This window comes from Pelophylax lessonae (assembly GCF_965119305.1).
Source record: "Pelophylax lessonae genome assembly, chromosome: 3".
In the NCBI taxonomy this organism is placed as follows: domain Eukaryota; kingdom Metazoa; phylum Chordata; class Amphibia; order Anura; family Ranidae; genus Pelophylax; species Pelophylax lessonae.
The window spans coordinates 287,415,857-287,438,089 of NC_138770.1; the positions used below are offsets into that span (position 1 = coordinate 287,415,857).

At 41.5% G+C, this 22,233-nt stretch overlaps 1 protein-coding gene across 1 annotated transcript in view; it reads left to right on the top strand.

Annotated features, from left to right (window-relative positions):
* Positions 1-22,233, top strand: part of XXYLT1 (xyloside xylosyltransferase 1) — a 350,101-nt gene that overhangs the window by 172,298 nt on the left and 155,570 nt on the right. Inside the window, exon 3 of the mRNA XM_082251565.1 lies at positions 13,786-13,918. Within this exon, the coding sequence (XP_082107691.1) occupies positions 13,786-13,918 (133 nt within the window). The remainder of the gene's footprint in view (positions 1-13,785; positions 13,919-22,233) is intronic.

A 22,233-nucleotide genomic window follows, 5' to 3' on the forward strand; every position in this document is an offset into this window, starting at 1 on the left:
TGGGGCTGGGCACTGACCTGTGTAGGCTGGGGGAGCTCCTCGGTGTCGGAGGCCGGGTGTTGGAGGTCACCCCCAATAATGGTGCGGTGTGAGGGCCGTTGTACTGCCAATAGTTTCAGTAGCCACCGTTCTGAATTCGTATGTGCTGGGGAGGCGGGAGGCGGAGTTCCGATCAGTTGCCTTAGATTTAAACCGGCCACCCAGCGCCAACATGTCATTGCGTATGCACCGCCGCTCGGGAAAGCTCGAATACGTTCGGCTATTCCCGGAAATAGCTGAACGTGTACGGCTTTTACCGAGCAGCGGCGCATGCGCAGTGACATGTTGGCGCCGGGTGGCGCCATTTTTAAATCTAAGGCAACTGATCGGAACTCCGCCTCCCCAGCACATATGAATTCAGAACGGTGGCTACTGAAATAATCGGCAGTACAATGGCCCTCACACCGCACCATTATCGGGGGTGACCCCCAACACCCGGCCTCCGACACCGAGGAGCTCCCTTAGCCTACACAGGTCAGTGCCCGCCCCCAACCCACCCCCAGTCCCGACGGCTGTCCTGTGGCACATGCACAGTAGCGCATTTCCACGGACACAGGGAATCTGGAATGTGGACGCATGGGTTTTATTAATATAGATGTTTGAAGCCTGAAATGTAGCAAAAGGTTGAAAAGTTAAGGGGGCCGAATACTTTCGCAATGCACTGTATTTCCCCCATTTCCCCCACCTGCTGAACTGATTACCTGCTCTATCCACTTACCATCCTTCTGTTGGGGGAGGGGGTAACTGCAAACCCCCCCCCCCCCCCATGCACCAGTGATGATATGTTTATTGGGGATTATTATTTTGTATATAGTGTCTAAAGTTTATTTGGTGGGTTTACACTCTTCACAGTACAGAGTTTGGATAATACAGGATAAATGGAAAGGTCAAAAATAAACTACACATTATCTGGACATACAGAGTGATTGGGGAATGTTTATGTAGATAGGGATATGATGTGTGCCTGCTTAGGAGATGTCTTTCAGCTGGGGGGGGGGGGGCTGTAAACTTTGCCCACTCACACTCGGGCTGCTTTTGTCACCCTTGTCACCTTAACCCTACACATGATACCATAAAAACTTCCCTCCTGACATGAAACCTTTTCAGGCATTATGTGCAGCTTACCTCCCTATACCAATGAACTCTCTCCCTGCATGAAGTGTGAGAGTGCAGTAGCTGTGCTCCTCCCCCCCCCCGGGTTCTACCATCACATGGCACGGAAGATGGGAGGGGAGATCTGAGTGAGAGAGGCATAGAGTGAGCATGCAGACTGCTGACTGGGGAGACAGAAAGGAGATACAGAACTTCTAAATACATACACAGCCGGGCAATGTACAGTCAGGTCCATAAATATTGGGACATCAACACAATTCTAATCTTTTTGTCTCTATACACCACCAAAATGTATTTGAAATTAAACAAACAAAATGTGCTTTAACTGTAGACTTTCAGATTTAATTTAAGGGTATTTACATCCAAATCAGGTGAAAGGTGTAGGAATTACAACAGTTTGTATATGTGCCTCCCACTTTTTAAGGGACCAAAAGTAATGGGACAATTGGCTTCTCAGCTGTTACATGGCCAGGTGTGTGTTATTCCCTCATTATCCCATTTACAAGGAGCAGATAAAAGGTCCAGAGTTAATTTCAAGTGTGCTATTTGCATTTGGAATCTGATGCTGTCAACTCTCAATAAGAGATCCAAAGAGCTATCACTATCAGTGAAGCAAGCCATCGTTAGGCTGAAAAAACAAAACAAACCCATCAGAGAAATAGCAAAAACATTAGGTTTGGTCAAATCAACTGTTTGGAACATCCTTAAAAAGAAAGAACGCATCGGTGAGCTCAGCAACACCAAAAAACCTGGAAGACCACGGAAAACAACTGTGGTGGATGACCGAATAATTATTTCCCTGATGAAGAAAACACCCTTCACAACAGTTGGCCAGATCAAGAACACTCCCCAGGAGGTAGGTGTATGTGTGTCAAAGTCAACAATCAAGAGAAGACTTCACCAGAGTAAATACAGAGGGTTCACCACAAGATGTAAACCATTGACAGGAAAAAAAAACAGGAAGGCCAGGATAGAGTTTGCCAAACAACATCTAAAAAAGGCTTCAAAGTTCTGGAACAACATCCTATGGACAGATGAGACCAAGATCAACTTGTACCAGAGGGATGGGAAGAGAAGAGCATGGAGAAGGAAAGGAACTGCTCATGATCCAAAGCATACCACCTCATCAGTGAAGCATGGTGGTGGTAACGTCATGGCTTGGGCATGTATGGCTGCCAATGGAACTGGTTCTCTTGTATTTATTGATGATGTGACTGCTGACAAAAGCAGCAGGATGAATTCTGAAGTGTTTCGGGCAATATTATATGCTCATACATTTCAGCAAAATGCTTCAGAACTCATTGGATGGTGCTTCACAGTGCAGATGGACAATGACCCGAAGCATACTGCGAAAGCAACCAAAGAGTTTTTTAAGGGAAAGAAGTGGAATGTTATGCAATGGCCAAGTCAATCACCTGACCTGAATCCGATTGAGCATGCATTTCACTTGCTGAAGACAAAACTAAAGGGAAAATGCCCCAAGAACAAGCAGGAACTGAAAAAAATTGCAGTAGAGGCCTGGCAGAGCATCCCCAGGGATGAAACCCAGCGTCTGGTGATGTCTATGCATTCCAGACTTCAGGCTGTAATTGACTACAAAGGATTTGAAACCAAGTATTAAAAAGTGAAAGTTTGATTTATGATTGTTAATCTGTCCCATTACTTTTGGTCCCTTAAAAAGTGGGATGCACATATACAAACTGTTGTAATTCCTACACCGTTCACCTGATTTGGATTTAAATACCCTCAAATTAAAGCTGAAAGTCTGCAGTTAAAGCACAACTTGTTTGTTTCATTTCAAATCTATTGTGGGGGTGTATAGAGCCAAAAAGATTATAATTGTGTTGATGTCCCAATATTTACGGACCTGACTGTATGTATTTAGAAGCAGTAACACTGCCGATAACAAACTCCTGAATGAGCTGTAGTGGGACACCTTTCTAGACAGTGTGACTGTCCCGGCTCATGGGGCCCCCTACTGGCCAAGGGGCCCTCGGGCAGTGCCCGAAATGCCCGAATTGTCAGTCAGTTTGCCATAATGAACCCTGTCTGTAATGTATTGGCAGAGCTTTATTATCCGTTCCAAACTTGTTTGAACACTTTCTTTCCTGGCAAAGTGTTAAAAGATTAAAGCTGTGTACACACTGTTTTTTTTTTTTTCTTTGTTTTTTGTTTAAGCAGCCAAAAATATGCTGGCTGCTTTATTATATTCTGTCCCCGCACCACAATTTATTTTATGTGTGTGTATTCAACTTTGGAATCTTGGCCTTTTTCATTGTATGTAATGGGAGGAAGCTCATCCTTCCCAAGGTAGCCCATTCATTAATATTTTTTTTGTTCAACCAGCAGACTGAGCAAAAAAAAAAAAAAAGATCAACACATTCAAGGTGGATTGGTGAATAACGCCCGTTGTGTTATTGTGCTCTGACGGTGGGGAGACTTCTTCGCCACCAGAATACACTGATTAGTGCTGCCAGCTTTAGCCAGCCCCACTGATAATTTGGAAAAAACCAACAGTCTGGTTGGACAGAAGTCGGTAGATCGACCTCTGTCCAGACAGGGTACTCATACATTGATCAAAATTCAGCCAATCAAAGCCTTTCTGTGCTCAGAAATGTTTGCAGTCAGCCATGATACCTTCTCTTAAGAAACCTCTGAATGGTAGGGAAAAAATAAATATATATATATACACAGTATCTCACAAAAGTAAGTACACCCTCACATTTTTGTAAATATTTTATTTTATTTTATCTTTTCATGTGACAACACTGAAGAAATGACACTTTGCTTCAATGCAAAGTAGTGAGTGTAAAGCTTGTATAACAGTGTAAATTTGCTGTCCCCTCAAAGTAACTCAACACACAGCAATTAATGTCTAAACCACTGGCAATAAAAGTGAGTACACCCCCTAAGTGAACATGTCCATATTGGGCCCAATTAGCCATTTTCCCTCATGGTGTCATGTGACTCTTTAGTGTTACAAGGTCTGTGGTGTGAATGGGAGCAGGTGTGTTAAATTTGGTGCTATAACTCTCACTCTCATACTGATCACTCGATGTTCAACATGGCACCTTATGGCAAAGAACTCACTGAGGATCTGAAAAAAAAGAATTGTTGCTCTTCATAAAGATGGCCTAGGCTATAAGAAGATTGCCAAGACCCTGAATCTGAGCTGCAGCACGGTTGCCAAGACCATGCAGCTGTTTAACAGGACAGGTTCCACTCAGAACAGATCAAAAACGAAGGGATTTCCAGTCACTACTTACCAACCAGCCAGCAACCAGCCAAATTAACCTGTCTAACAGTATGCGTTAAAAACAGGGGTTTAGTTGCACACATTTGCAAATACATGCGTAAGCTGCAGGCCGCGCCAAGGCACCCTGATATCTGCAGTCCCTAACTCTACCTTGAAAGAGTCTCCACAATGGGAGCACATGCATTCTGATGAGATAGATGGAGGACAGGTGACTGGAGGGAGCCCACCCCTCCTTAAAGGCACAGGGTCACACTGAACACCCAGCACATAGCACAATGGCAGCGAAGGTGTCAGTGCGTTGCCTGACCAATATAAACGTTATACGATATTGCAAAAAGTGGTCACCTCCTCCACCTATAACTGGTCTAGATAGTAAGTAGCACTGGAAGGGCAAACGCAGATCAAAAACGAAGGGATTTCCAGTCACTACTTACCAACCAGCCAGCAACCAGCCAAATTAACCTGTCTAACAGTATGCGTTAAAAACAGGCACTCAGAACAGGCCTCGCCATAGTCGACCAAAGAAGTTGAGTGCACGTGCCCAGCGTCATATCCAGAGGTTGTCTTTGGGAAATAGACATATGAGTGCTGCCAGGATTGGGGAGCTACAGTTTATTGAGGGAGCCATGAATGCCGACATGTACTGTGACATACTGAAGCAGAGCATTATCCCTCCCTTCAGAAACTGGGCCGTAGGGCAGTATTCCAACATAATGACCCCAAACACACCTATAAGACGACCACTGCCTTGCTAAAGAAGCTGAGGGTAAAGGTGATGGATTGGCCAGACCTAAACCCTATTGCGCATCTATGGGGCATCCTCAAATGGAAGGTGGAGGAGAGCCAGGTCTCTAACATCCACCAGCTTTTTGATGTCATCCTGGAGGAGTGGAAGAGAACTCCAGTGGCAACCTGTGAAGCTCTGGTGAACTCCATGCCCAAGAAGGTTAAGGCAGTGCTGGAAAATAATGGTGGCCACACAAAATATTGACACTTTGTGCCCAGTTTGGACATTTTAACTTGGGGATGTACTCACTTTTGTTGCCAGTGGTTTAGACATTAATGGCTGTGTGTTGAGTTATTTTGAGGGAACAGCAAATTTACACATATACAAGATGTACACTCAATACTTATAGCTCAAGTGTAGCACTCGCTAGCGAGTTCAGTCCATGCCAGAAATCGTCATTTATGGTCTTGTCAGCCCACTTTTATTAAAGAAAGTTCACACAGGGTTCCAGAAAACCTAATCCATATGTTTCCCATGCAGGGGGTCTTCAATCCTAACACAAAGATTAAATATCCAGCCTGCTGGCTCTCTTTAGTAAAGGAATACAGCCTCCTGGCTTACACATACCGCAGCGCTGCTCAGGCCTTCCGTTTAGACCAGGCATGTCCAACCTGCGGCCCGGGGGCCGCATGAGGCCCAGAGCCCCAGGCAATGCGGCCCACTGCCCCCTGACAATTTTTCTTTTTTTGATGGGGAAGAAGGAAGTCGGGGGCACGACCACAGCAGCTTCCAACTAACTGTAGGCAGAGGCTGCCTCAGGAGGGATCATCCTCTAGTTGTGTTAAATTAGTGCTGGGGGGGGGGGGGGCAGCGCGGGAAGAGCGCGGCAGCATTTTATTACTTGTAGACCCTAACTATAGTTTATATTTTATATGCGGCCCGAGAAAATTTCTCTATACTCATTGTGGCCCAGAGAAGCCAAAAGGTTGGACACCCATGGTTTAGACCCTGGTCTATCTCCTACAGACCATTTCCTTGCCAACACTGTCCTCATAGATAGCAGCCCCTCGCTGCTCTAACCTTCAGGCTTGGGTCTCTGGTTTTCCCAGTGCACACATGCACTCTCTGGCTTCTCCCTTGCACACCCGGACTCCTTGGGAGAGTGGAGCCTAGAACCATGGTCATATATTTACAAAAAGACCAGCACACACCTGACCAATTGGTGTGTTGGCAGTTCTAAAAATCTGGACCCGGGATTGGAGATTTCACCCCACCCGGTTTTCTAAGCAATCTCCAGGCTCCAGTTCCCAAGGTGGGGCATCGCTCTGCCACTATATAATATATATATATATATATATATATATATATATATATATATATATATATATATATATATATATATATATTTTATATATATATATATATATATATATATAATATATTATGCTGTGTGAATAGGAAAACCTATAATGGTGTAAATTTGACTGCAAAAATTGGAAATACACTTGAAGAATCGAAGACTGTTGCCTTCTGTTTGTCACTTTTTTATTTATACACCACTGTCTTCTGGGGCCTCTCTTTTGTGTAAAGTTCTTAAAATAAAATACATTTTTATTATGAATTATGTTTGTGTACTTTCCCCAGATAAACTCTGTAAAAATGCCAGTGTGATGGATTACCTTTAGTTTTTCGGGACTGTCCTTCACTCTCGTGAAGCTGTATTTATATCCTACGCTGCTGGGAATAGGCTGCTTTGTGAGACTGGCTAATTATTCAGCCCAGTACATGAGAGGTCTCCGTTTTCCAAACAGCACCTTCTAGTGGTGGCCTGGGTACAGCTTATTTTTACAGCCGCATCATGTTAACACCAAGCCAATAGAATGCAATCTTTAGTGCTTTAAATTGGACTTCAGTGAAGGTAAACCATCACACTGGTATGTTATGCAGACAAAATTAATTGTTCTTTCCAAAGTCTCTGCTATCTGTTTTATTCAGTGGTTGTATATTGTGGCTTGTCCGTGGAGGCTTTTTCCCCCTCTATCATTAAATAATCATTAAACCACAACCCAAGCCTCAGTCTTTTCATGCTATACCCTGACAAGTGAGCATTCATGCCGAAGGTGTCGGTAACCATTACTATATGTCATTTTAGCTTTTACTCAGATCAGGATACTACTAACTTTTTTCATTTTTAATGTGTATGTCACCCCAAAGGTTCAAATTGGATATGTCTGTGCTTTGGTTAGATCTAGCCTTTTGTTTTGCTTTCTATATTTGCTCTAAAATACCAGGTCTCCTTTGTATCCATTTCATTCTGACCATTCCAAGCACAGAAGCCGATCCATGTTGGCGTTGTCAGTTTGACACACAGCATACCTGAATCTCCGTAGTCGGTTTATTAACCACTCCCCTTTTCCAAGCCCCCTGAGTTGATTGACAGCAGCTCACAGCAAGTGCCTTGCTGTCAATCTGCCACTGCTCTTGGCCAATACACAGACAAAGAAAGGTTCACTGGTGTATGTGATGCCTGCGCACTTACTTTGACATACCCCACAGCCAAAAAATAAATAAAAAATCATTACAAAAGTAATAATTATATTTGAAAATGCTTATTGCTGTAATTTTAATTGGGTTGTCTAGCATTGCAGTCACAGATATGAGGGGTCTTTAAAAGATTTCCGCACTTTTAAATTTTTGTTAGAAACGGTGAGGGCGTGAGGAGTAGTAATTGGTAGTGTCTGAGAGTGCCATGTGACTTCTCTGTCTGGCAAGTTGGCTGACCTTGCAGATTAGTATAGGTGTTGTCACACTGTGGTGAAGGTGGCTACGTAACTTTTAAAAAAAAAGCTGAAACTTTTTCATGAACACTCGTACTTTATGGGTAAAATTTCCCACAGGACAGTCTAGTAGCAGTAATAGTATTCTTCCTGGTTGCTCTGTGGCCTTTCCTTTCCACCGCACCTTATTGGCCTTTTCACACTGCGTAGCCAATTTGGAGGAGAGGATAGGTAGAAAAGGGCAAAGAAAGGAAGAAATTTGGTTGTTTTTTTACTCTGTTTAATTCATCTGATTTTTAAGGTAAACCCAGTGCTTGGGAAAAGGTCATGAAACAAGCATGCTGTAAATTAGTGTCTGAAAAGTGTCAAAGCTCCTTATCTTTATTTTTGTTCCGGGTCGGCTCAGACAACATTGAAGCCAAAGCATCAGCCAGGGAACTAGCATTTTGAAAGTAGATTTCAATAATGGCAGCTGCAATAACTCTTTCATGACAGTGCCCCTTTCATTCATATTACAATCATTTAGAAATGCTAAAGGGTGAAGGTAACCAGGGCATACTTTTAGGCCAGAATTGTATGTGTGGTAGAACCTGTAATATGAGGATTGTAATACATTAATAACAGCCTTGTAGAGGCTCTAGAATGGTGTGTTTTTAAAGATTAAGAGATCAATTTTAAATACGAATAATACAATTACTAAGGTTTTATTATCTATTTTACTGTTGTCATACATTTATACAATCGTCTTATAAGCCCCATCAACATTTTTGCATTATGTTTGGTAACATAGGGGATGTCGGTTCTTTGTGTAGCTCCAGCAGTGTTGGTAATAAATCATTTGAACAGAGTGAGGAAGAATTGCTACCTGTATTTTGGGCAAATTATCCTCCTTCATATCCTAGTAACAGGTGGAAACCGTACAAGAAGACACATGCAGCAATAGTAGCAATTAAAGGAGAACCGTTCCTCTTCCAATAAATGTTATTCTTTTACGAAAGTATGTAATACAAATGCAAACCCTCATTAAAACAAAACCATGGCTGTTACCAAAACATTACAAAGGAGTTTTTGGCAGTACAAGAATGATGTACAATGTTACAGGTTATGAATTAATGGTACCCACAAAATAGTACAAATAACAAATCGGATAGATAGGTCCCTGGATATATAATCTTTTCGGGCTGCCAGCCAAATGGCCCTATAGGGCTTCAAGAAAGAGAAAGTTATCACTTTTTAGGAATGAGAACGAACAAGAAAAAAAAAAAAAAAAAAGAAGAAGACTGCAACCACAACGCTCTATCAAAGACATTAGGAAGTGGAAAAGTAGAACCATTTCATTGACAGCTGCCAAAGGAAGCAGTTCTCACTTGCAATTATGTCTTTTTCTCAAATGGAAACATAAATAGCAGGAAAAACCTGCTTTCTGACCCTTTCCTGCTCTGTCTAAAACCAAAATAAAGTTAATATTATATTAATAGTTCCACTTAAACCACTTTACCACCGGAGGATTTTGCTGTCTTACGTCCCGGCCGATTGCGATTCGGCACTGTGCGAATTTAACTGACAATTGCGCGGTCGTGCGACGCTGTACCCATACTAAATTTACGTCCTTTTTTTCCCACAAACAGAGCTTTCTTTTGGTGGTATTTGATCACCTGTGCGATTTTTACTTTTTGCGCTATAAACAAAAAAAGAGCGTAAATTTTGAAAAAATAACAATATTTTTCACATTTTTTTATATGAAATTCCCCCCCAAAAAATGTAAAAATCAAAATTTTTTAAAATTTTAGGCCAATTTGTTTTCTGCTACCTATGTTTGGTAAAAAAAAACACAATAAGCGTATTTTGATTGGTTTGCGCAAAAGTTATTGCGTTTACTAACCAAGGGAAAGATTTATGTAATGGCGGCGATCTGCGATTTTTTTTTTGCGGGACTGCGACATTGCGGCGGACAGATCGGACCCCTGACTGACATTTTTGACACTTTTGGGGGTACCAGTGACATTTCTGCAGTAATCAGTGCTATAAATATGCACTGTTACTGTAAAAATGACACTGGCAGTGAAGGGGTTAATTTTATTGGAGAGGGAGGGGTTAATGTATGCCTGGTGCTTACTGACGTGTGTGGGGGGAGGTGACTGTGTGACACAAGTACAGGGATCGCCGCTGCTCCTCCCCTGGCCCGACTCCCGCTGTGACTGAATACAGCGGGAGCGCCGCCTAGAAGGGGGAGGGTCTGCCGACGTAGGTCTACGTCGTCAGACCTACAAGAGCCACTTTGCCGCAGTGCAGCTCTAGTGAGCAGCGGCAAAGTGGTTAAAGAAAACCTGTTATAATCATATGTAAACTACATTGCTGATGTCTATGGAAGAAATGGACTGAATGGCAGCACTCCAAAAAATTAGTCCTAATTGAAGAAAACAAAAATGCAGAAATACATGAAGGATGATCATACCACAGCGGAGATGATGACACTGGCAGCTAACCCGTGTCGCACCCAAGCTGGTGCTTAGTCCTAGCTGGAATAATGGGCAAATGTGCAGGTATATATATTTATATATATATATACACAACAGTAAATACCTCTAGAGATCATTCTAACTAGGTTCACCTGCACATGTCAAATTAGTCAAAATTTGACAACACATATTAAATATTAGCAACAGGAAATTGCCATAGACACAATAAACAGTAAAGGCCATATTCCTGAAACGCATAAAAAGAAAAGAAAAAGATAAATCAATAAAAAAGATAAATCAATAAAATGCCAAAAAAGTTACTTTGTGACACCGAAGTCTCATCAATGAAGTAAAGTAAAATGGTCACACAATACATGTTTATATATATATATATAGACCCATATAAACCATCATCAATACAGAGGGATACCTTCAGATAGGGGAACAAAAAGTTCCACAGCTGTCCGTCCCATTTAGGAATATATATAAGAGAACAAGAAAAATGAGAAAAGCGAGAAAATTGCTGATGTCCTTCTGAAAATGCTGGTTACATGGCTGCCATGGTAAATTTATGGTTTTACTTTGGAACAGAGATTTATAAAGCTATAAAAACAGAACTCCTGAACAGCATACTTTCTCTGGGCCAGTAAGACATTAAAGCTATTGGCTCAGGATGACAACTGGCATTTTTGGGGGAAAGGGCCACATTGGCACCCTGCATATAATATTTTTCTATTGGACAATTTTTGCATTTGTACAATTGCCATAAAGTGTAGGTATATTTTCTACTGTATCATGGAAATGGCATGTGCATTGAAATATTGGATATCTTTCTAGCCCATAACCATAGTCTAGGGCAGTGCATATTATATACTTAGTTATATTGTGTTTTTTAGAGGTGTTAATCAGCACTCTGCAAGTTAGCAACAAATTGGTTTCCCTATTATAATGTTAGATCTGCAAGTACGATCCAGCATTTTAATCTATTAAGTCTGAGGTTTGGGTCCTAAACCCAAGACAGTCTGTACAGAGGGAAGTTGGGGGAGGCAGCAAGATTCCACCTTGACATGATCTTGTTGGGGGTAAGCCAGTAAGACCATTTCAACATTTTACTAATCTATTTAACCTCTGTTATTTTATATAAGCATTGGCTGGCAGTGTCTTTGGGGACTATGCAAAGATAGGGCTGGATCTAGTATTCTGTAAGGCAACTCAGAAAACACTGGCTGTGTGTCAACTGTAATATACTTGTATATGCCAGCACCTTTTTATTTTCTTTAGGAAAATTATCTCTTGAAGTGTATGTCGGAACAAAATTGAAAATCAAACCGAAATATATCTTTGCAATACATGCTCCGTTTCCACTTGTTTCATCCCCTCAAAGACACTACAAGTACAGAAAATTACCTGTTCATTAGTTGCTTTGCCAGAAATGCATTATTAGCTTAGATCCTGTTGTGGGCTGACAACACGCAGCATTTTTTAGATTGAGTGTTGTCAGCCCTGCCTAATTTTCTTTTGCTAATCTACTGAGACCTACCTTCTTCTCTAATCTTCTCATCAAAAGGCTAAACATTCTGTAGTTCCAAGATCACAACTGGGATGACGGATTAGTCTTTTTAAGATAACACAGCAATTGTGCAAAATACATAGAACAGCTCAGAATTTCTGACATAATCAACAGGTATTTTTATGAACTTCTTAAACAAATATAACAAAACAGTTTCTATGTCATATTTAACGACCCAAAGGGAGCAAATAATAGTTAATTATTAGTGTTTGCATACTTTTAGCTTCTGTATGAGGCCTGACATACTATATGTGGAAAATGAATGGCCAGTACTACAGTCTATAAATATTTACACTGATTATTATTCTATGTGTTTCAGTATGATGTATGGACATCTCGGCACTTACTGTATATATGACAGCTGGCTTAAACCTTATTTGTAACGAAGTGTGCTATAGTGTTATGAGGCCCACCATGACCTTTTTAGGCTTCTTAAAAACACAAAGCTATCCATTTTTGTTAGATTTGACAGATTTATGAATTGCTGGAAGGATAAACATGAGTTGTGGTTTTGTTAGCAGATGTAGCAATGTGAACTTTATTTTGGATGTGATCTAATTAGATTTTTTTCCTTTCATGTCCAGTCAACTGTTTGATGCTACCAAATAAAATATCCTTGTAAGCTATGCATTATTTTATTATTCTTTAGTTTACAAGTGAGAGTACATATACTGTAATTAGTTGTGTTACACATACTGGGCAATAGTCACAGTTGAAATTCAGTTTCTTATTAAACTGTCTGAAATGTTTTGTTAGTCTTGCACAAACAGGAAGTTTTAGCTTTGTTTGGTCCTGGAATGTTCAAATGTTATGACTGATTGTGCCCTTTAGCAGTTGATGTTCAGTTTTGTTGATTCATCAGGAGTGAGCTATAGATATTTTACACCTAAGCAGAAACCTCTGGAGCAGTCTGTCGGCCGATTTGGCTCTCCCTTGTTGTACTTGAAGATACCACTGGCACAAACTGAAGTCTTTGTATAGATAAAGTAACAATCGTTGTCCCATAAATGCAAATAATAGAACTGTTTTGAGCATGAGCTACAATAATTGTGCTATATTGGGACAGCAGACGCAATAACTAACACTACAAACGCCAGACACAATTTATTTTATAGCAAAGATTCTCTGTGGCAGAATACTCCATAAGAATTTGCTGCAGGTCCTGGTGGCATGCAAGTGAGGGATGAACGTTTACTTTTACACTTCTTTTTTAGTGGGAGATCCAACTGTGTGAGTAAGTATGCAGGTTTGTTAACAGCAGTCATAAAAAGGATCTTCTGCAGTCACACTTGTCTAATGTCTCTGGCCAACATAAAGTGATTTTAAAGGTTTTGTTTTTATTTTTTCTAAAATTAAGAAACATGTTGTACTTAACTGCTCTGTGCAGGGGTTTTGCACAGAGTAGCCCGGATCCTCCTCTTCTTGGGTCCCCCGCTGGCTCTCCAGGCCCCTCCCTTGTGCCTAGTGCCCCTGTAGCAGGCAGCTTGCTATGGGGACACCCAAGCAGGTAGTGCTCAAGCCCCTGCTCCGTGTGTCCATTTACGGCCCAGCCCCACCGCTGCTCTCTCTTCCTTGGTTCACTGGCTATGATTGACAGTAGGGGGAGCCAATGGCCAAAAGAGGGGGAGAGCCAAGGCTGCCTTGCACATCGCTGGATCTAGATGGGGTTCAGGTAAGTTTTAGGGGGGTGCTGCTGCACACAGAAGGTTTTTTTTACCTTCATGCATTAAGTTCAATGTTAAGCCTTTACAACCACTTTAAATCTAGCCATTGAGCTAATGAGTTTAAATTAGTCTGCCTTCAAAAAAAAAAAAATTAAAGGTTGGTACTTCTTATTTCGACAGATATAACTCGCATTATTCAGCTAGACCTGGATCTGAAATTTAAGACCAACATTCGTGAACTATTTGAGGAGTTTGATAACTTCTTCCAGTCTTCAGTCATTGGGATTGCCCAAGAAATGCAACCGGTATACAGGTAAAGGAACTTTTGTACCACGTCATAGGCTAAACACTTTTATAGTTGTTTGTGTAAACAAGAAAAACATCCATTTAAAACATTATAATGGGTCTCATTACCACCCCCAAAACACAGATAAAAGTGTATGTGATGGCACATTCTTTTTGTTTTGGATAGAATTTGGCAGGGTTATTGAGAATAGCCCCTCTGTTTTTATTAGTGTCCATTGTTCGTTCAGAATGTGATGGGAGATCCAAAAAGTTGTAAGCAGAATAAGCGATGAGGGTAAATGTTCCAATGGGGACACCTGTTCCAGTGATTGCTATGTAAATGGGAATTCCCTTCATTTTGGGAGATTCTCTTGAATCTCCTGTTGCATCTCGGGACAGGAAGTGAAGGGAACTCGTCCTAGTAGCACATAGACTGCAACAAATAACCTGACGGGTTTTAACCCTTCCCTACTGTTTCCTCAATTATTTAAAAAATGTTTCCCCATCATCTTCCAGCACAGCTGCATAACTGATAATTGGTTCTACCTTCAGGGAAACCCATCCCCCTTGGCCTCAGTTCTGTGTGTGTTTTCTACAACAAGGAACTCAGAAAGATGTTTGTTTTGATTGACTGGATGGGCTGTGGAATTGGCCATGGTGGAGGAGGTTTGTGTTTGCATTTTCCTGTGGAAGAGTTTAAGTATTTCCTTAAGATGGTCACCAAGGTCATGTCTTCTTTAACATACATTAGTTAAGTCAGTCAAAGCCTCCACTAGATTCACAGCCCTATGAAGTTCTTTTAAAAGGGCGATATGGCTAAAGTCATCGAGCAGAGATGTTACTCCTGAATGTGAATGATGTGGAGTTTCCATTTGATGGTATTTTACTTTTCTGTGCGGAACTTGATACTGTCAACTGAAAAAGGGAACAGTTTTCTGAGCAGAAAAAGAAATTCAGCAATAGACTTTTCCTTTTTCAAGGTTCACAGGAATAATCTTAGCAGAATGCTAAAAGCCAAGACACAATGAAGAAGTGTTGTCTCTATAAATACAAGCCTTTTTAATCCTAGAGAGTCCGCTCCCAAGGACCATAATGATGCCAACTCAGGTGTCAAGGAGAGAATGGTTTGGTTCAGTCCTGAGTCGGTCAGAGTTTCTGCCAGCCTCTTTTTTTTTTTTTTCTCCAACAGGGAAACCTGCTGGAATTCCTAGGCTCCCTCCCCTAAAAAAAAAATTCTGACTCACCCACCGAAAGCTCAGGATAAAGTGTTCAACTGCATTCAGGTTTTTCATGAGCAGAAAGTAATACAACTCCAATTTCAGTTAGGGTCCTTTCACACGAGTGATCTGATCAGATCCGCCTGTCAGTTTTTAAGGCGGATCTGATCGACTCCTCCATGCATCCCTATGGGGCAGCGGATGTCAGCGGAGACATATCCGCTGACACCCGCTGCCATCCGCATCCGATCCTGTCCGTGAAATCCAGACGGATGGAAACCCTATTTTCAATCCGTCCAGGGGATCAGATGAGAGCGGACAGGCGGTCCGCTCTCATCCGATTCCCCCGTAGAGATGCATTGGGCTCTGTGTGTGGAGAGGGAACTGTCACCTGCCTACTCAGCGGGGATCTGTGTATCGATCCCCCGCTGAGCAGCACGGATCCGCCTACGGAGGCGGACCGTGTGAAAGAAGCCTTAGAATGCTGTATAAAATATACATAATAATAGAATGCAAATCTCATGAAACCATGAGTCTGTAAAAAGATGCGTCTAAAACATTTTGAACAATTTCAGAATAATGTTCCTTATTGTAAAACTGCAAAGACTTTAAATATATCCTCATCTACAGTACATAAAGTTATCAAAAGATTCCAAGAATCTGAAGAAATCTCTGTGCGAAAGGGACAAGGCCGAAATACAATATTGGATGCCTGTAATTTTCGGGCCCTAAGACGGCACTGCATTAAAAACAGGCATGATTCTGTAATGGACATCACTGCATGGGCTCAGGAATACTTAAAAAAATTACTGCCTGTGGAATGCGGATACAGTTCAACATGCCAAACCTAAATGCAAGGTAAAAGGCTCATTTAAAATGGTCTGTTGCAAAGTGGAAAACTGCTTCACTAGCCTGCCTGCAGTCCAGACTTTTCACCAATTAAAAATATTTGGTGTATCTTGAAAAGAAAAAAATGAAAAAGAAAGCCCAGAACTTTGGAGCAGTTATAATCTTATATCGGGTAAGAATGAGACAACTTTCTCAAAACTCTAGCAACTGGTCCCATCAGTTCCCAGAGGTTTATAGAGTGTTGTTAAAAGAAGAGGGCATGCTACATCATGGTAAACATGGCCCTGTCCCAACCTTTTTGAGACATGTTACTGCCATCAATTTGAGAATTACTTAATATTTTCTTAAAATGGTATGTTTTCTTAGTTTAAACACTTTGATAGTTTTTTTTTTCTATTGTGAATAAAATATGGGTTTATGAGATTTGCAAATCTTTGCATTCGTTTTTTTATGTAGATTTTACACAGCTTCCCAACTTTTTGACATTGGGGTTGTAATAACTGTGCAAACAACTCAGTTCAAGACAGAATGTGTCTGGAAATTACAATGTGATCATAAATCTAAAGATGCTTAATATCCAACCTGCAAGAAATTCAGCATGGAAATCATCTATTTGGTACAAAAGATTTTGAAAAGGGATGCATACAAGAATACTTTAGATCTTCAGGACCTTAACATTCCAATTTATCTGCTTCATCAGCAGTGCAGTATGTCAAACTTGCAGACCAGACAGCAGACAGTATTCAATTCTAGGTTTTGCCATTAGGTCTCTCGGCGGCACCCAGAAATATTAATATTGGCTAGACCGATGTCACACTTTTTATCTGCAAAAATCTGGTTATTTCTTATTTTAGACTAAATCCTCAAGGCAGCTTAGACTCTTGTCTGATCTTTACAATGTGCTGGAGACCCTGCAGGCCATGGGGTGAATAGTCAAATGGGAAAAATCCTCTCATTCTTTTGGAGTTTTTCTGGGTTACAATATAGTGTAGATGCCAAAATACACTTTCTATATCAATTGATTGCATCGGACACTTTATTTTTGTACAGGACACTTTATTTCTGCATGGGACACTTTAATATGAAAAATGAAATGGAACATATGAATTATTGAAAGCACGTGTCACTTTTATTTGATATTACTTACATTGTTTTTGTTTTTTATTATTTTTGCATATTTATTTATTTGTTTAACTCCCATAATATTGTAATTCACGAATTAATGGTGCTAGCACTGTTTTACTATTTGTTCATTTGCTGGGTGATTTCCTCACAATAGAGACAGCTGCTGCACATAACTATCTCTGTGGTATAATTTTTTATTTAGGAGCACTGCTGGACAGGTATTTGGGAAGGCATTCTTAGGGCCCACTGACACCACAGCGTTTAACCCTTTCGCTTTCAGGCCCTGTGCTCCACTTGGCCAGACCATTTTTTCAGTTTTTCCATTGTTTTTTTATTTTTCCCTTACAGCTTTCAGAGTTTGTTAAAGACCTAATCCCACCCCCCCCCCCAAACCTAACATTTTCTGAAAGCACATGACCTGTAAAATAAAGAGCTGCACAAATGTTTATCAATTTGCTGTTTTCACAAAAAATACACTTAAATCATTATTAGTGGATACATAATTTACATAATTCCTGCTAAATTCCTACTAAATATAAAAGCTAAAACAAATACTGTACATAAGAACAATTTGCTCAAAATCTGGAGGTTATCATTTCTCACTTACAACTTTGAATTTGTAAAAGACCCCCCCAATATATTTTCTGAAAGCACATGACCTATAGAATAAAAAAATGTTCTACTAATTGTTTTTAGGGCCCAGTTGTGCAAATGTTTAGCAACCTGCTATTTACACTAAAATCATTATTAGTGGACAAACAGCAAAACTTGCAAAATTCCAAGGCCTCCTTCACATGGAACGTACTAAAGTGTATGCCCGTTTGGGCCCGTACTTACCCCATGGGGATGCCCAGGTGTTCAATTCATTACCATGCAGGAAGTCCCACTCATGTCAGTTGGGATGCAGCGAATGCACAGGCATAGCTGCTGCTCCCAATCTGACATTCATATGGGTGTGGGTGCATAGCCAGACAATGTTAGCTCAGGGAAATGCACCCGGACCCAGACAGTTGTCAAATTAGGAACAGCAGCTGTACACCCAGCCTCACAGGGGCATACACTGTAGTATGACCTGTGTGAATGAGGCCTTACTATGTTTTTTTTTTTTTTGGTGCTTTGATGAGATAAAGGTCTAAACAGACAGATAGAGAAAGAGACTTAGGCAGTCCCTTTCTCTGCAGCCTCAGCTACAATGCATATGTATAAATATAATTCTCTGTAAATAGACTGCTATTAATTCACAGAACTGAACTGAACAACAGCAGCAGCCAGCGGTAAGAGGAGGAGAGAGAGAGACGGCCTGCAGCATTGCATGGAGGGGGTGCCTGGGATCAAGTGAAGGGGGTCGACTGCATGGGGGTTTTGGAACAGCCCCCTGGTCATTGGATTTGTTTACATTTTTTTGCTGTGGCTCCCTATTGACAGGCTAATGCCGGCAGGAGGACATGGAGGGAAGCTGGCAGCTGCAGGGAAACCACAATAAATTAATGCCGCCAGGTTCGGTGCTGGGGGGAGGAAGGGGGAATAAAAGTGTGTGTGTAGGGGGGGGGGGTCATTTTATCCTTGGCGGACAAAGGGAAGAGAGGAAGAGAACTCAAGTGGCAACCTGCGAAGCTCTGGTGAACTCCATGCCCAAAAGGGTTAAGGCAGTGCTGGAAAATAATGGTGGCCACACAAAATATTGACACTTTGGGCCCAATTTGGACATTTTCACTTAGGAGTGTACTCACTTTTGTTGCCAGGGGTTTAGACATTAATCACTGTGTGTTGTTATTTTAAGAGGACAGCATATGTACACTGCTATACAAGCTGTACACTCACTACTTTACATTGTAGCAAAGTGTCATTTCTTCAGTGTGGTCACATGAAAAGATATATTAAATAGTTACAAAATGTGGGGATACAAAATGTGAGATACTGTAAATAAGCAAAATAAAGAGCATCACAAGAAACCCTGGAAGCTTCATCAAGTCTTAAAAAGCATGTAAACCCTTACATTGCAAAATAACTCATTCAGGTTTTAAAAAGAAATAAAAGGTCAAACATATTTGTGTATAGATATTAAAACCTTTATAAATACCTTTTTTCCCTCTTTATTTTTTTATTTTTTTTTTATGGGGTGCCTGTCAGCTGAAGTCTGATCAGTGGAGAGTGTCTGATTAGAGGGACTGGCAGGAACAACAGGGATTTCACACAAAGAAAGCAATACAAAGAGAACAGGAGACTTTCTCATACAAGGAACGGTAGAGCAGGCACATATCAAGAAAATGAAATGTTGGTTGTACACCTCCGTCATGAAATCTGAGTAAAGCACATATATCTGTAGTGTTTACTTATCTCTCTCCAAAGCTCTGTGTCATTTCTCTCTGGTGCTTGGTTCCTCTTTTCTCATGAGTCACTGCTGACAAGTTATCGTGGGACATGAGATAAATTTGTGACTGGGGAGGGGAGTCTGCATCGTTACTTCGTTCCTGTGTTGTGTGTGAATGGGGGTGTGTCCCTTTCCTCCAATCAGCTCTCACGCATTGTACAAGAGCTCTAACTGCAGCTCTCGCCCCCTCCTCTGTGCTCCCAACAGATTAAGGATTTTATCTATCTTCAGCACTTTTGAAAGGATGTAAAAAGAGAAGACAGCAGATATACTGTACATGTAAAACTTATGTAGGAGGATTTGTTTCATCTCTGTATATCATCTGAGGCTATTCACTTCAGTGGGTATATGTGAGGGTTTACATCCACTTTAAACAGTATATAAAAACCGTAACATAGGGTGTAAATGGTTTTCCAGCTGTAGTATCATCAGGGGGATTTATCTTTATTATGTATGTGATACTCTCAAGGCTTTTATTTGTTAAGAGTACAACATCTGAAAGAGGGAATGAAGAAATGGATCAGCAAAGGAGGAGTAGACATGAATTTAAAAATTATCAGTTGGTCCTATAGGCCACCTTCTTGTTGAATCAAATTTTGTTTGGCATTTCAGGCAATACAATAGAATGAAGTGGAGAAACAACCCTGTGTCAGATTGTTACAAAATAAAGTACAAGAATTATCAACAAGTGCCACATGTAACGTTAAAAAACCATACCCCGTGGAGAAACCATACCGTCGTCACTTCCGGTCTGAAACAGCTGAGCAGCGCAGCAGTGCGCATGCTCAGAGCCCCGGATACGTAAATGAACATGAAAGAATTTGACAAGTGCGCATGCTCGGTGGGCATGAAATTCTCACGGCACTGTGTCTAATGTAATACTTGCGGCGGGTACATTAAAACACTTCGGCTGCAACATAAATCATCTCCTCTGCTATCGCTGTAACTTCCCTCATCTCCAGTAATAAATATAAAAGCGGCGGCGGGTGTATGAGATGTAAATGTTACGGCGATCGCGGCTCCGTGATCCGCTTTTATATTTATTACCGGAGATGAGGGCAGTGACAGGGCGAAGAGCGGAGATGATTTATGTTGCAGATAAGCTGTTTTAATGTAAGCGCCGCAAGTTTAACTACCGTGAGAAATCCATACCCTCCGTAGCTGAACCGGAAGTGACGAGGGTATGGTTTTCTCACGGGTATGGTTTTTTCACGGAACACCACACTCAGGCTAAATAGGAGGTAGTTCTTTTGGATTACGTAACAAAGAATTTATGCAAGCCAATGAAATCGTCAGTGAACAACCTCTTGTGTTTCTAAGGAGATATAACCTATTTCGGAGTACCAAATTTTCTTGATTTGTTCCATTTGGTCTTTGAACAAGCAGTTTAGCTTCTCGTTGGTCACTATCTGCCTTTGCGTGTTTGTTGTGCTCAAAATGAATACTTCCATGATCTTGGTACTGTAATTTCCATGGCTAAGAAAATGAAAGAAATCAATCTTTTTTTTTTTTTTTTGCAATGGATGTGATTTGGAGTACCAGTAGTGCATGCATTGGGATTTATTTTTATTAGTATGACTAAGGCTGGGTTCACACCTAATACGGATGCGGCTCACAGCAGGGATACCGTGCATGCATGTTCTCCATTTCAGGGACAAATCAGGCCCGTATTTTTGCCTGAATTCGGACCTGAAACAGGACCCCCTGTGCAATCTGCTCCACAGCCGCCCCAGAGATGTGTGAACCGTTTCCATTGAGAGCTGGGCACACTCTACTGTCATGCGAATTGGATTTGGGAAAACCTGCATCCAATTCGCATTAGTGTGAACCCAGCCTAAAGGGGTTGAGGAAGTTATACATGTAAATCCCAAATCTTTTGGAATTTAGATCCACCAGATATGATGTACTATGCCCTCTTGTCTGCAACCACCAGTGCCGGGAACAGAATATCCTGCGCCAAGGGTGAAGATGGCAAACTACGCCCCCCCCCCCCCCCAGGTGGAGGGAGTGGAGCTAATAGCGGTGCGTGGAGCAAAAGGCTCCATTCACACCTTTGCAGATGTGATGGTGTGTGTGTGTTTTTTTTGAGCAGCATTTATAGGGCAGTCTGTTTATTTCAATTAGCTGCCCTACACTTGAAGAATTCACAAAAGGGCTTTTTAAAATAATTGCACTGCAGTAAAAATGCATGGTACTTTATGATGCTTTTTGTTGTAGGGGAATGAATGCAAAAGCAAGGTGTATGCTGTGCCATTAAGAAATAACATCGCATATGCTCACCTGTAAAAGTGCTATGTTTGTGTAATACGGGAATGCATGCAATTTTGCACATATTCCTGCAATGCACAAATATCTACCTAGAGAAGGATAAATTATTTCAAACAGGACTGGTGCATTCCCCCCCCCCCCCTTCCATCCGGCACCCTCTCCCCACACCATCCTCCCACCACACCTACCATTGTGACAGGATTGCATTGAGACAGGAGAAGGGTATCTGGGCAGAGAGACAGGTGGGGGGGGGGGGGTCTGTGGACAGGAAAGGGGTATCTGGAAAGTGGGACAGAAGAGGAGCAGCGTCACTGGTGGGGGCAGCATGACAGGAGGAGGCAGTGGAACAGAAGGGGGCAGTGTGACTCTGATCTTACACACCTTGGGAATAACCAGTTCTCCCAGGTGGGGGGGGGGGCAGTGTTACAGGTGGGGGCAGCATCACAGGTGGGGGTAGTATGACAGGAGGAGGCAGCCAAACAGGAGGGGGGCTGTGTCACTCTGATCACACAC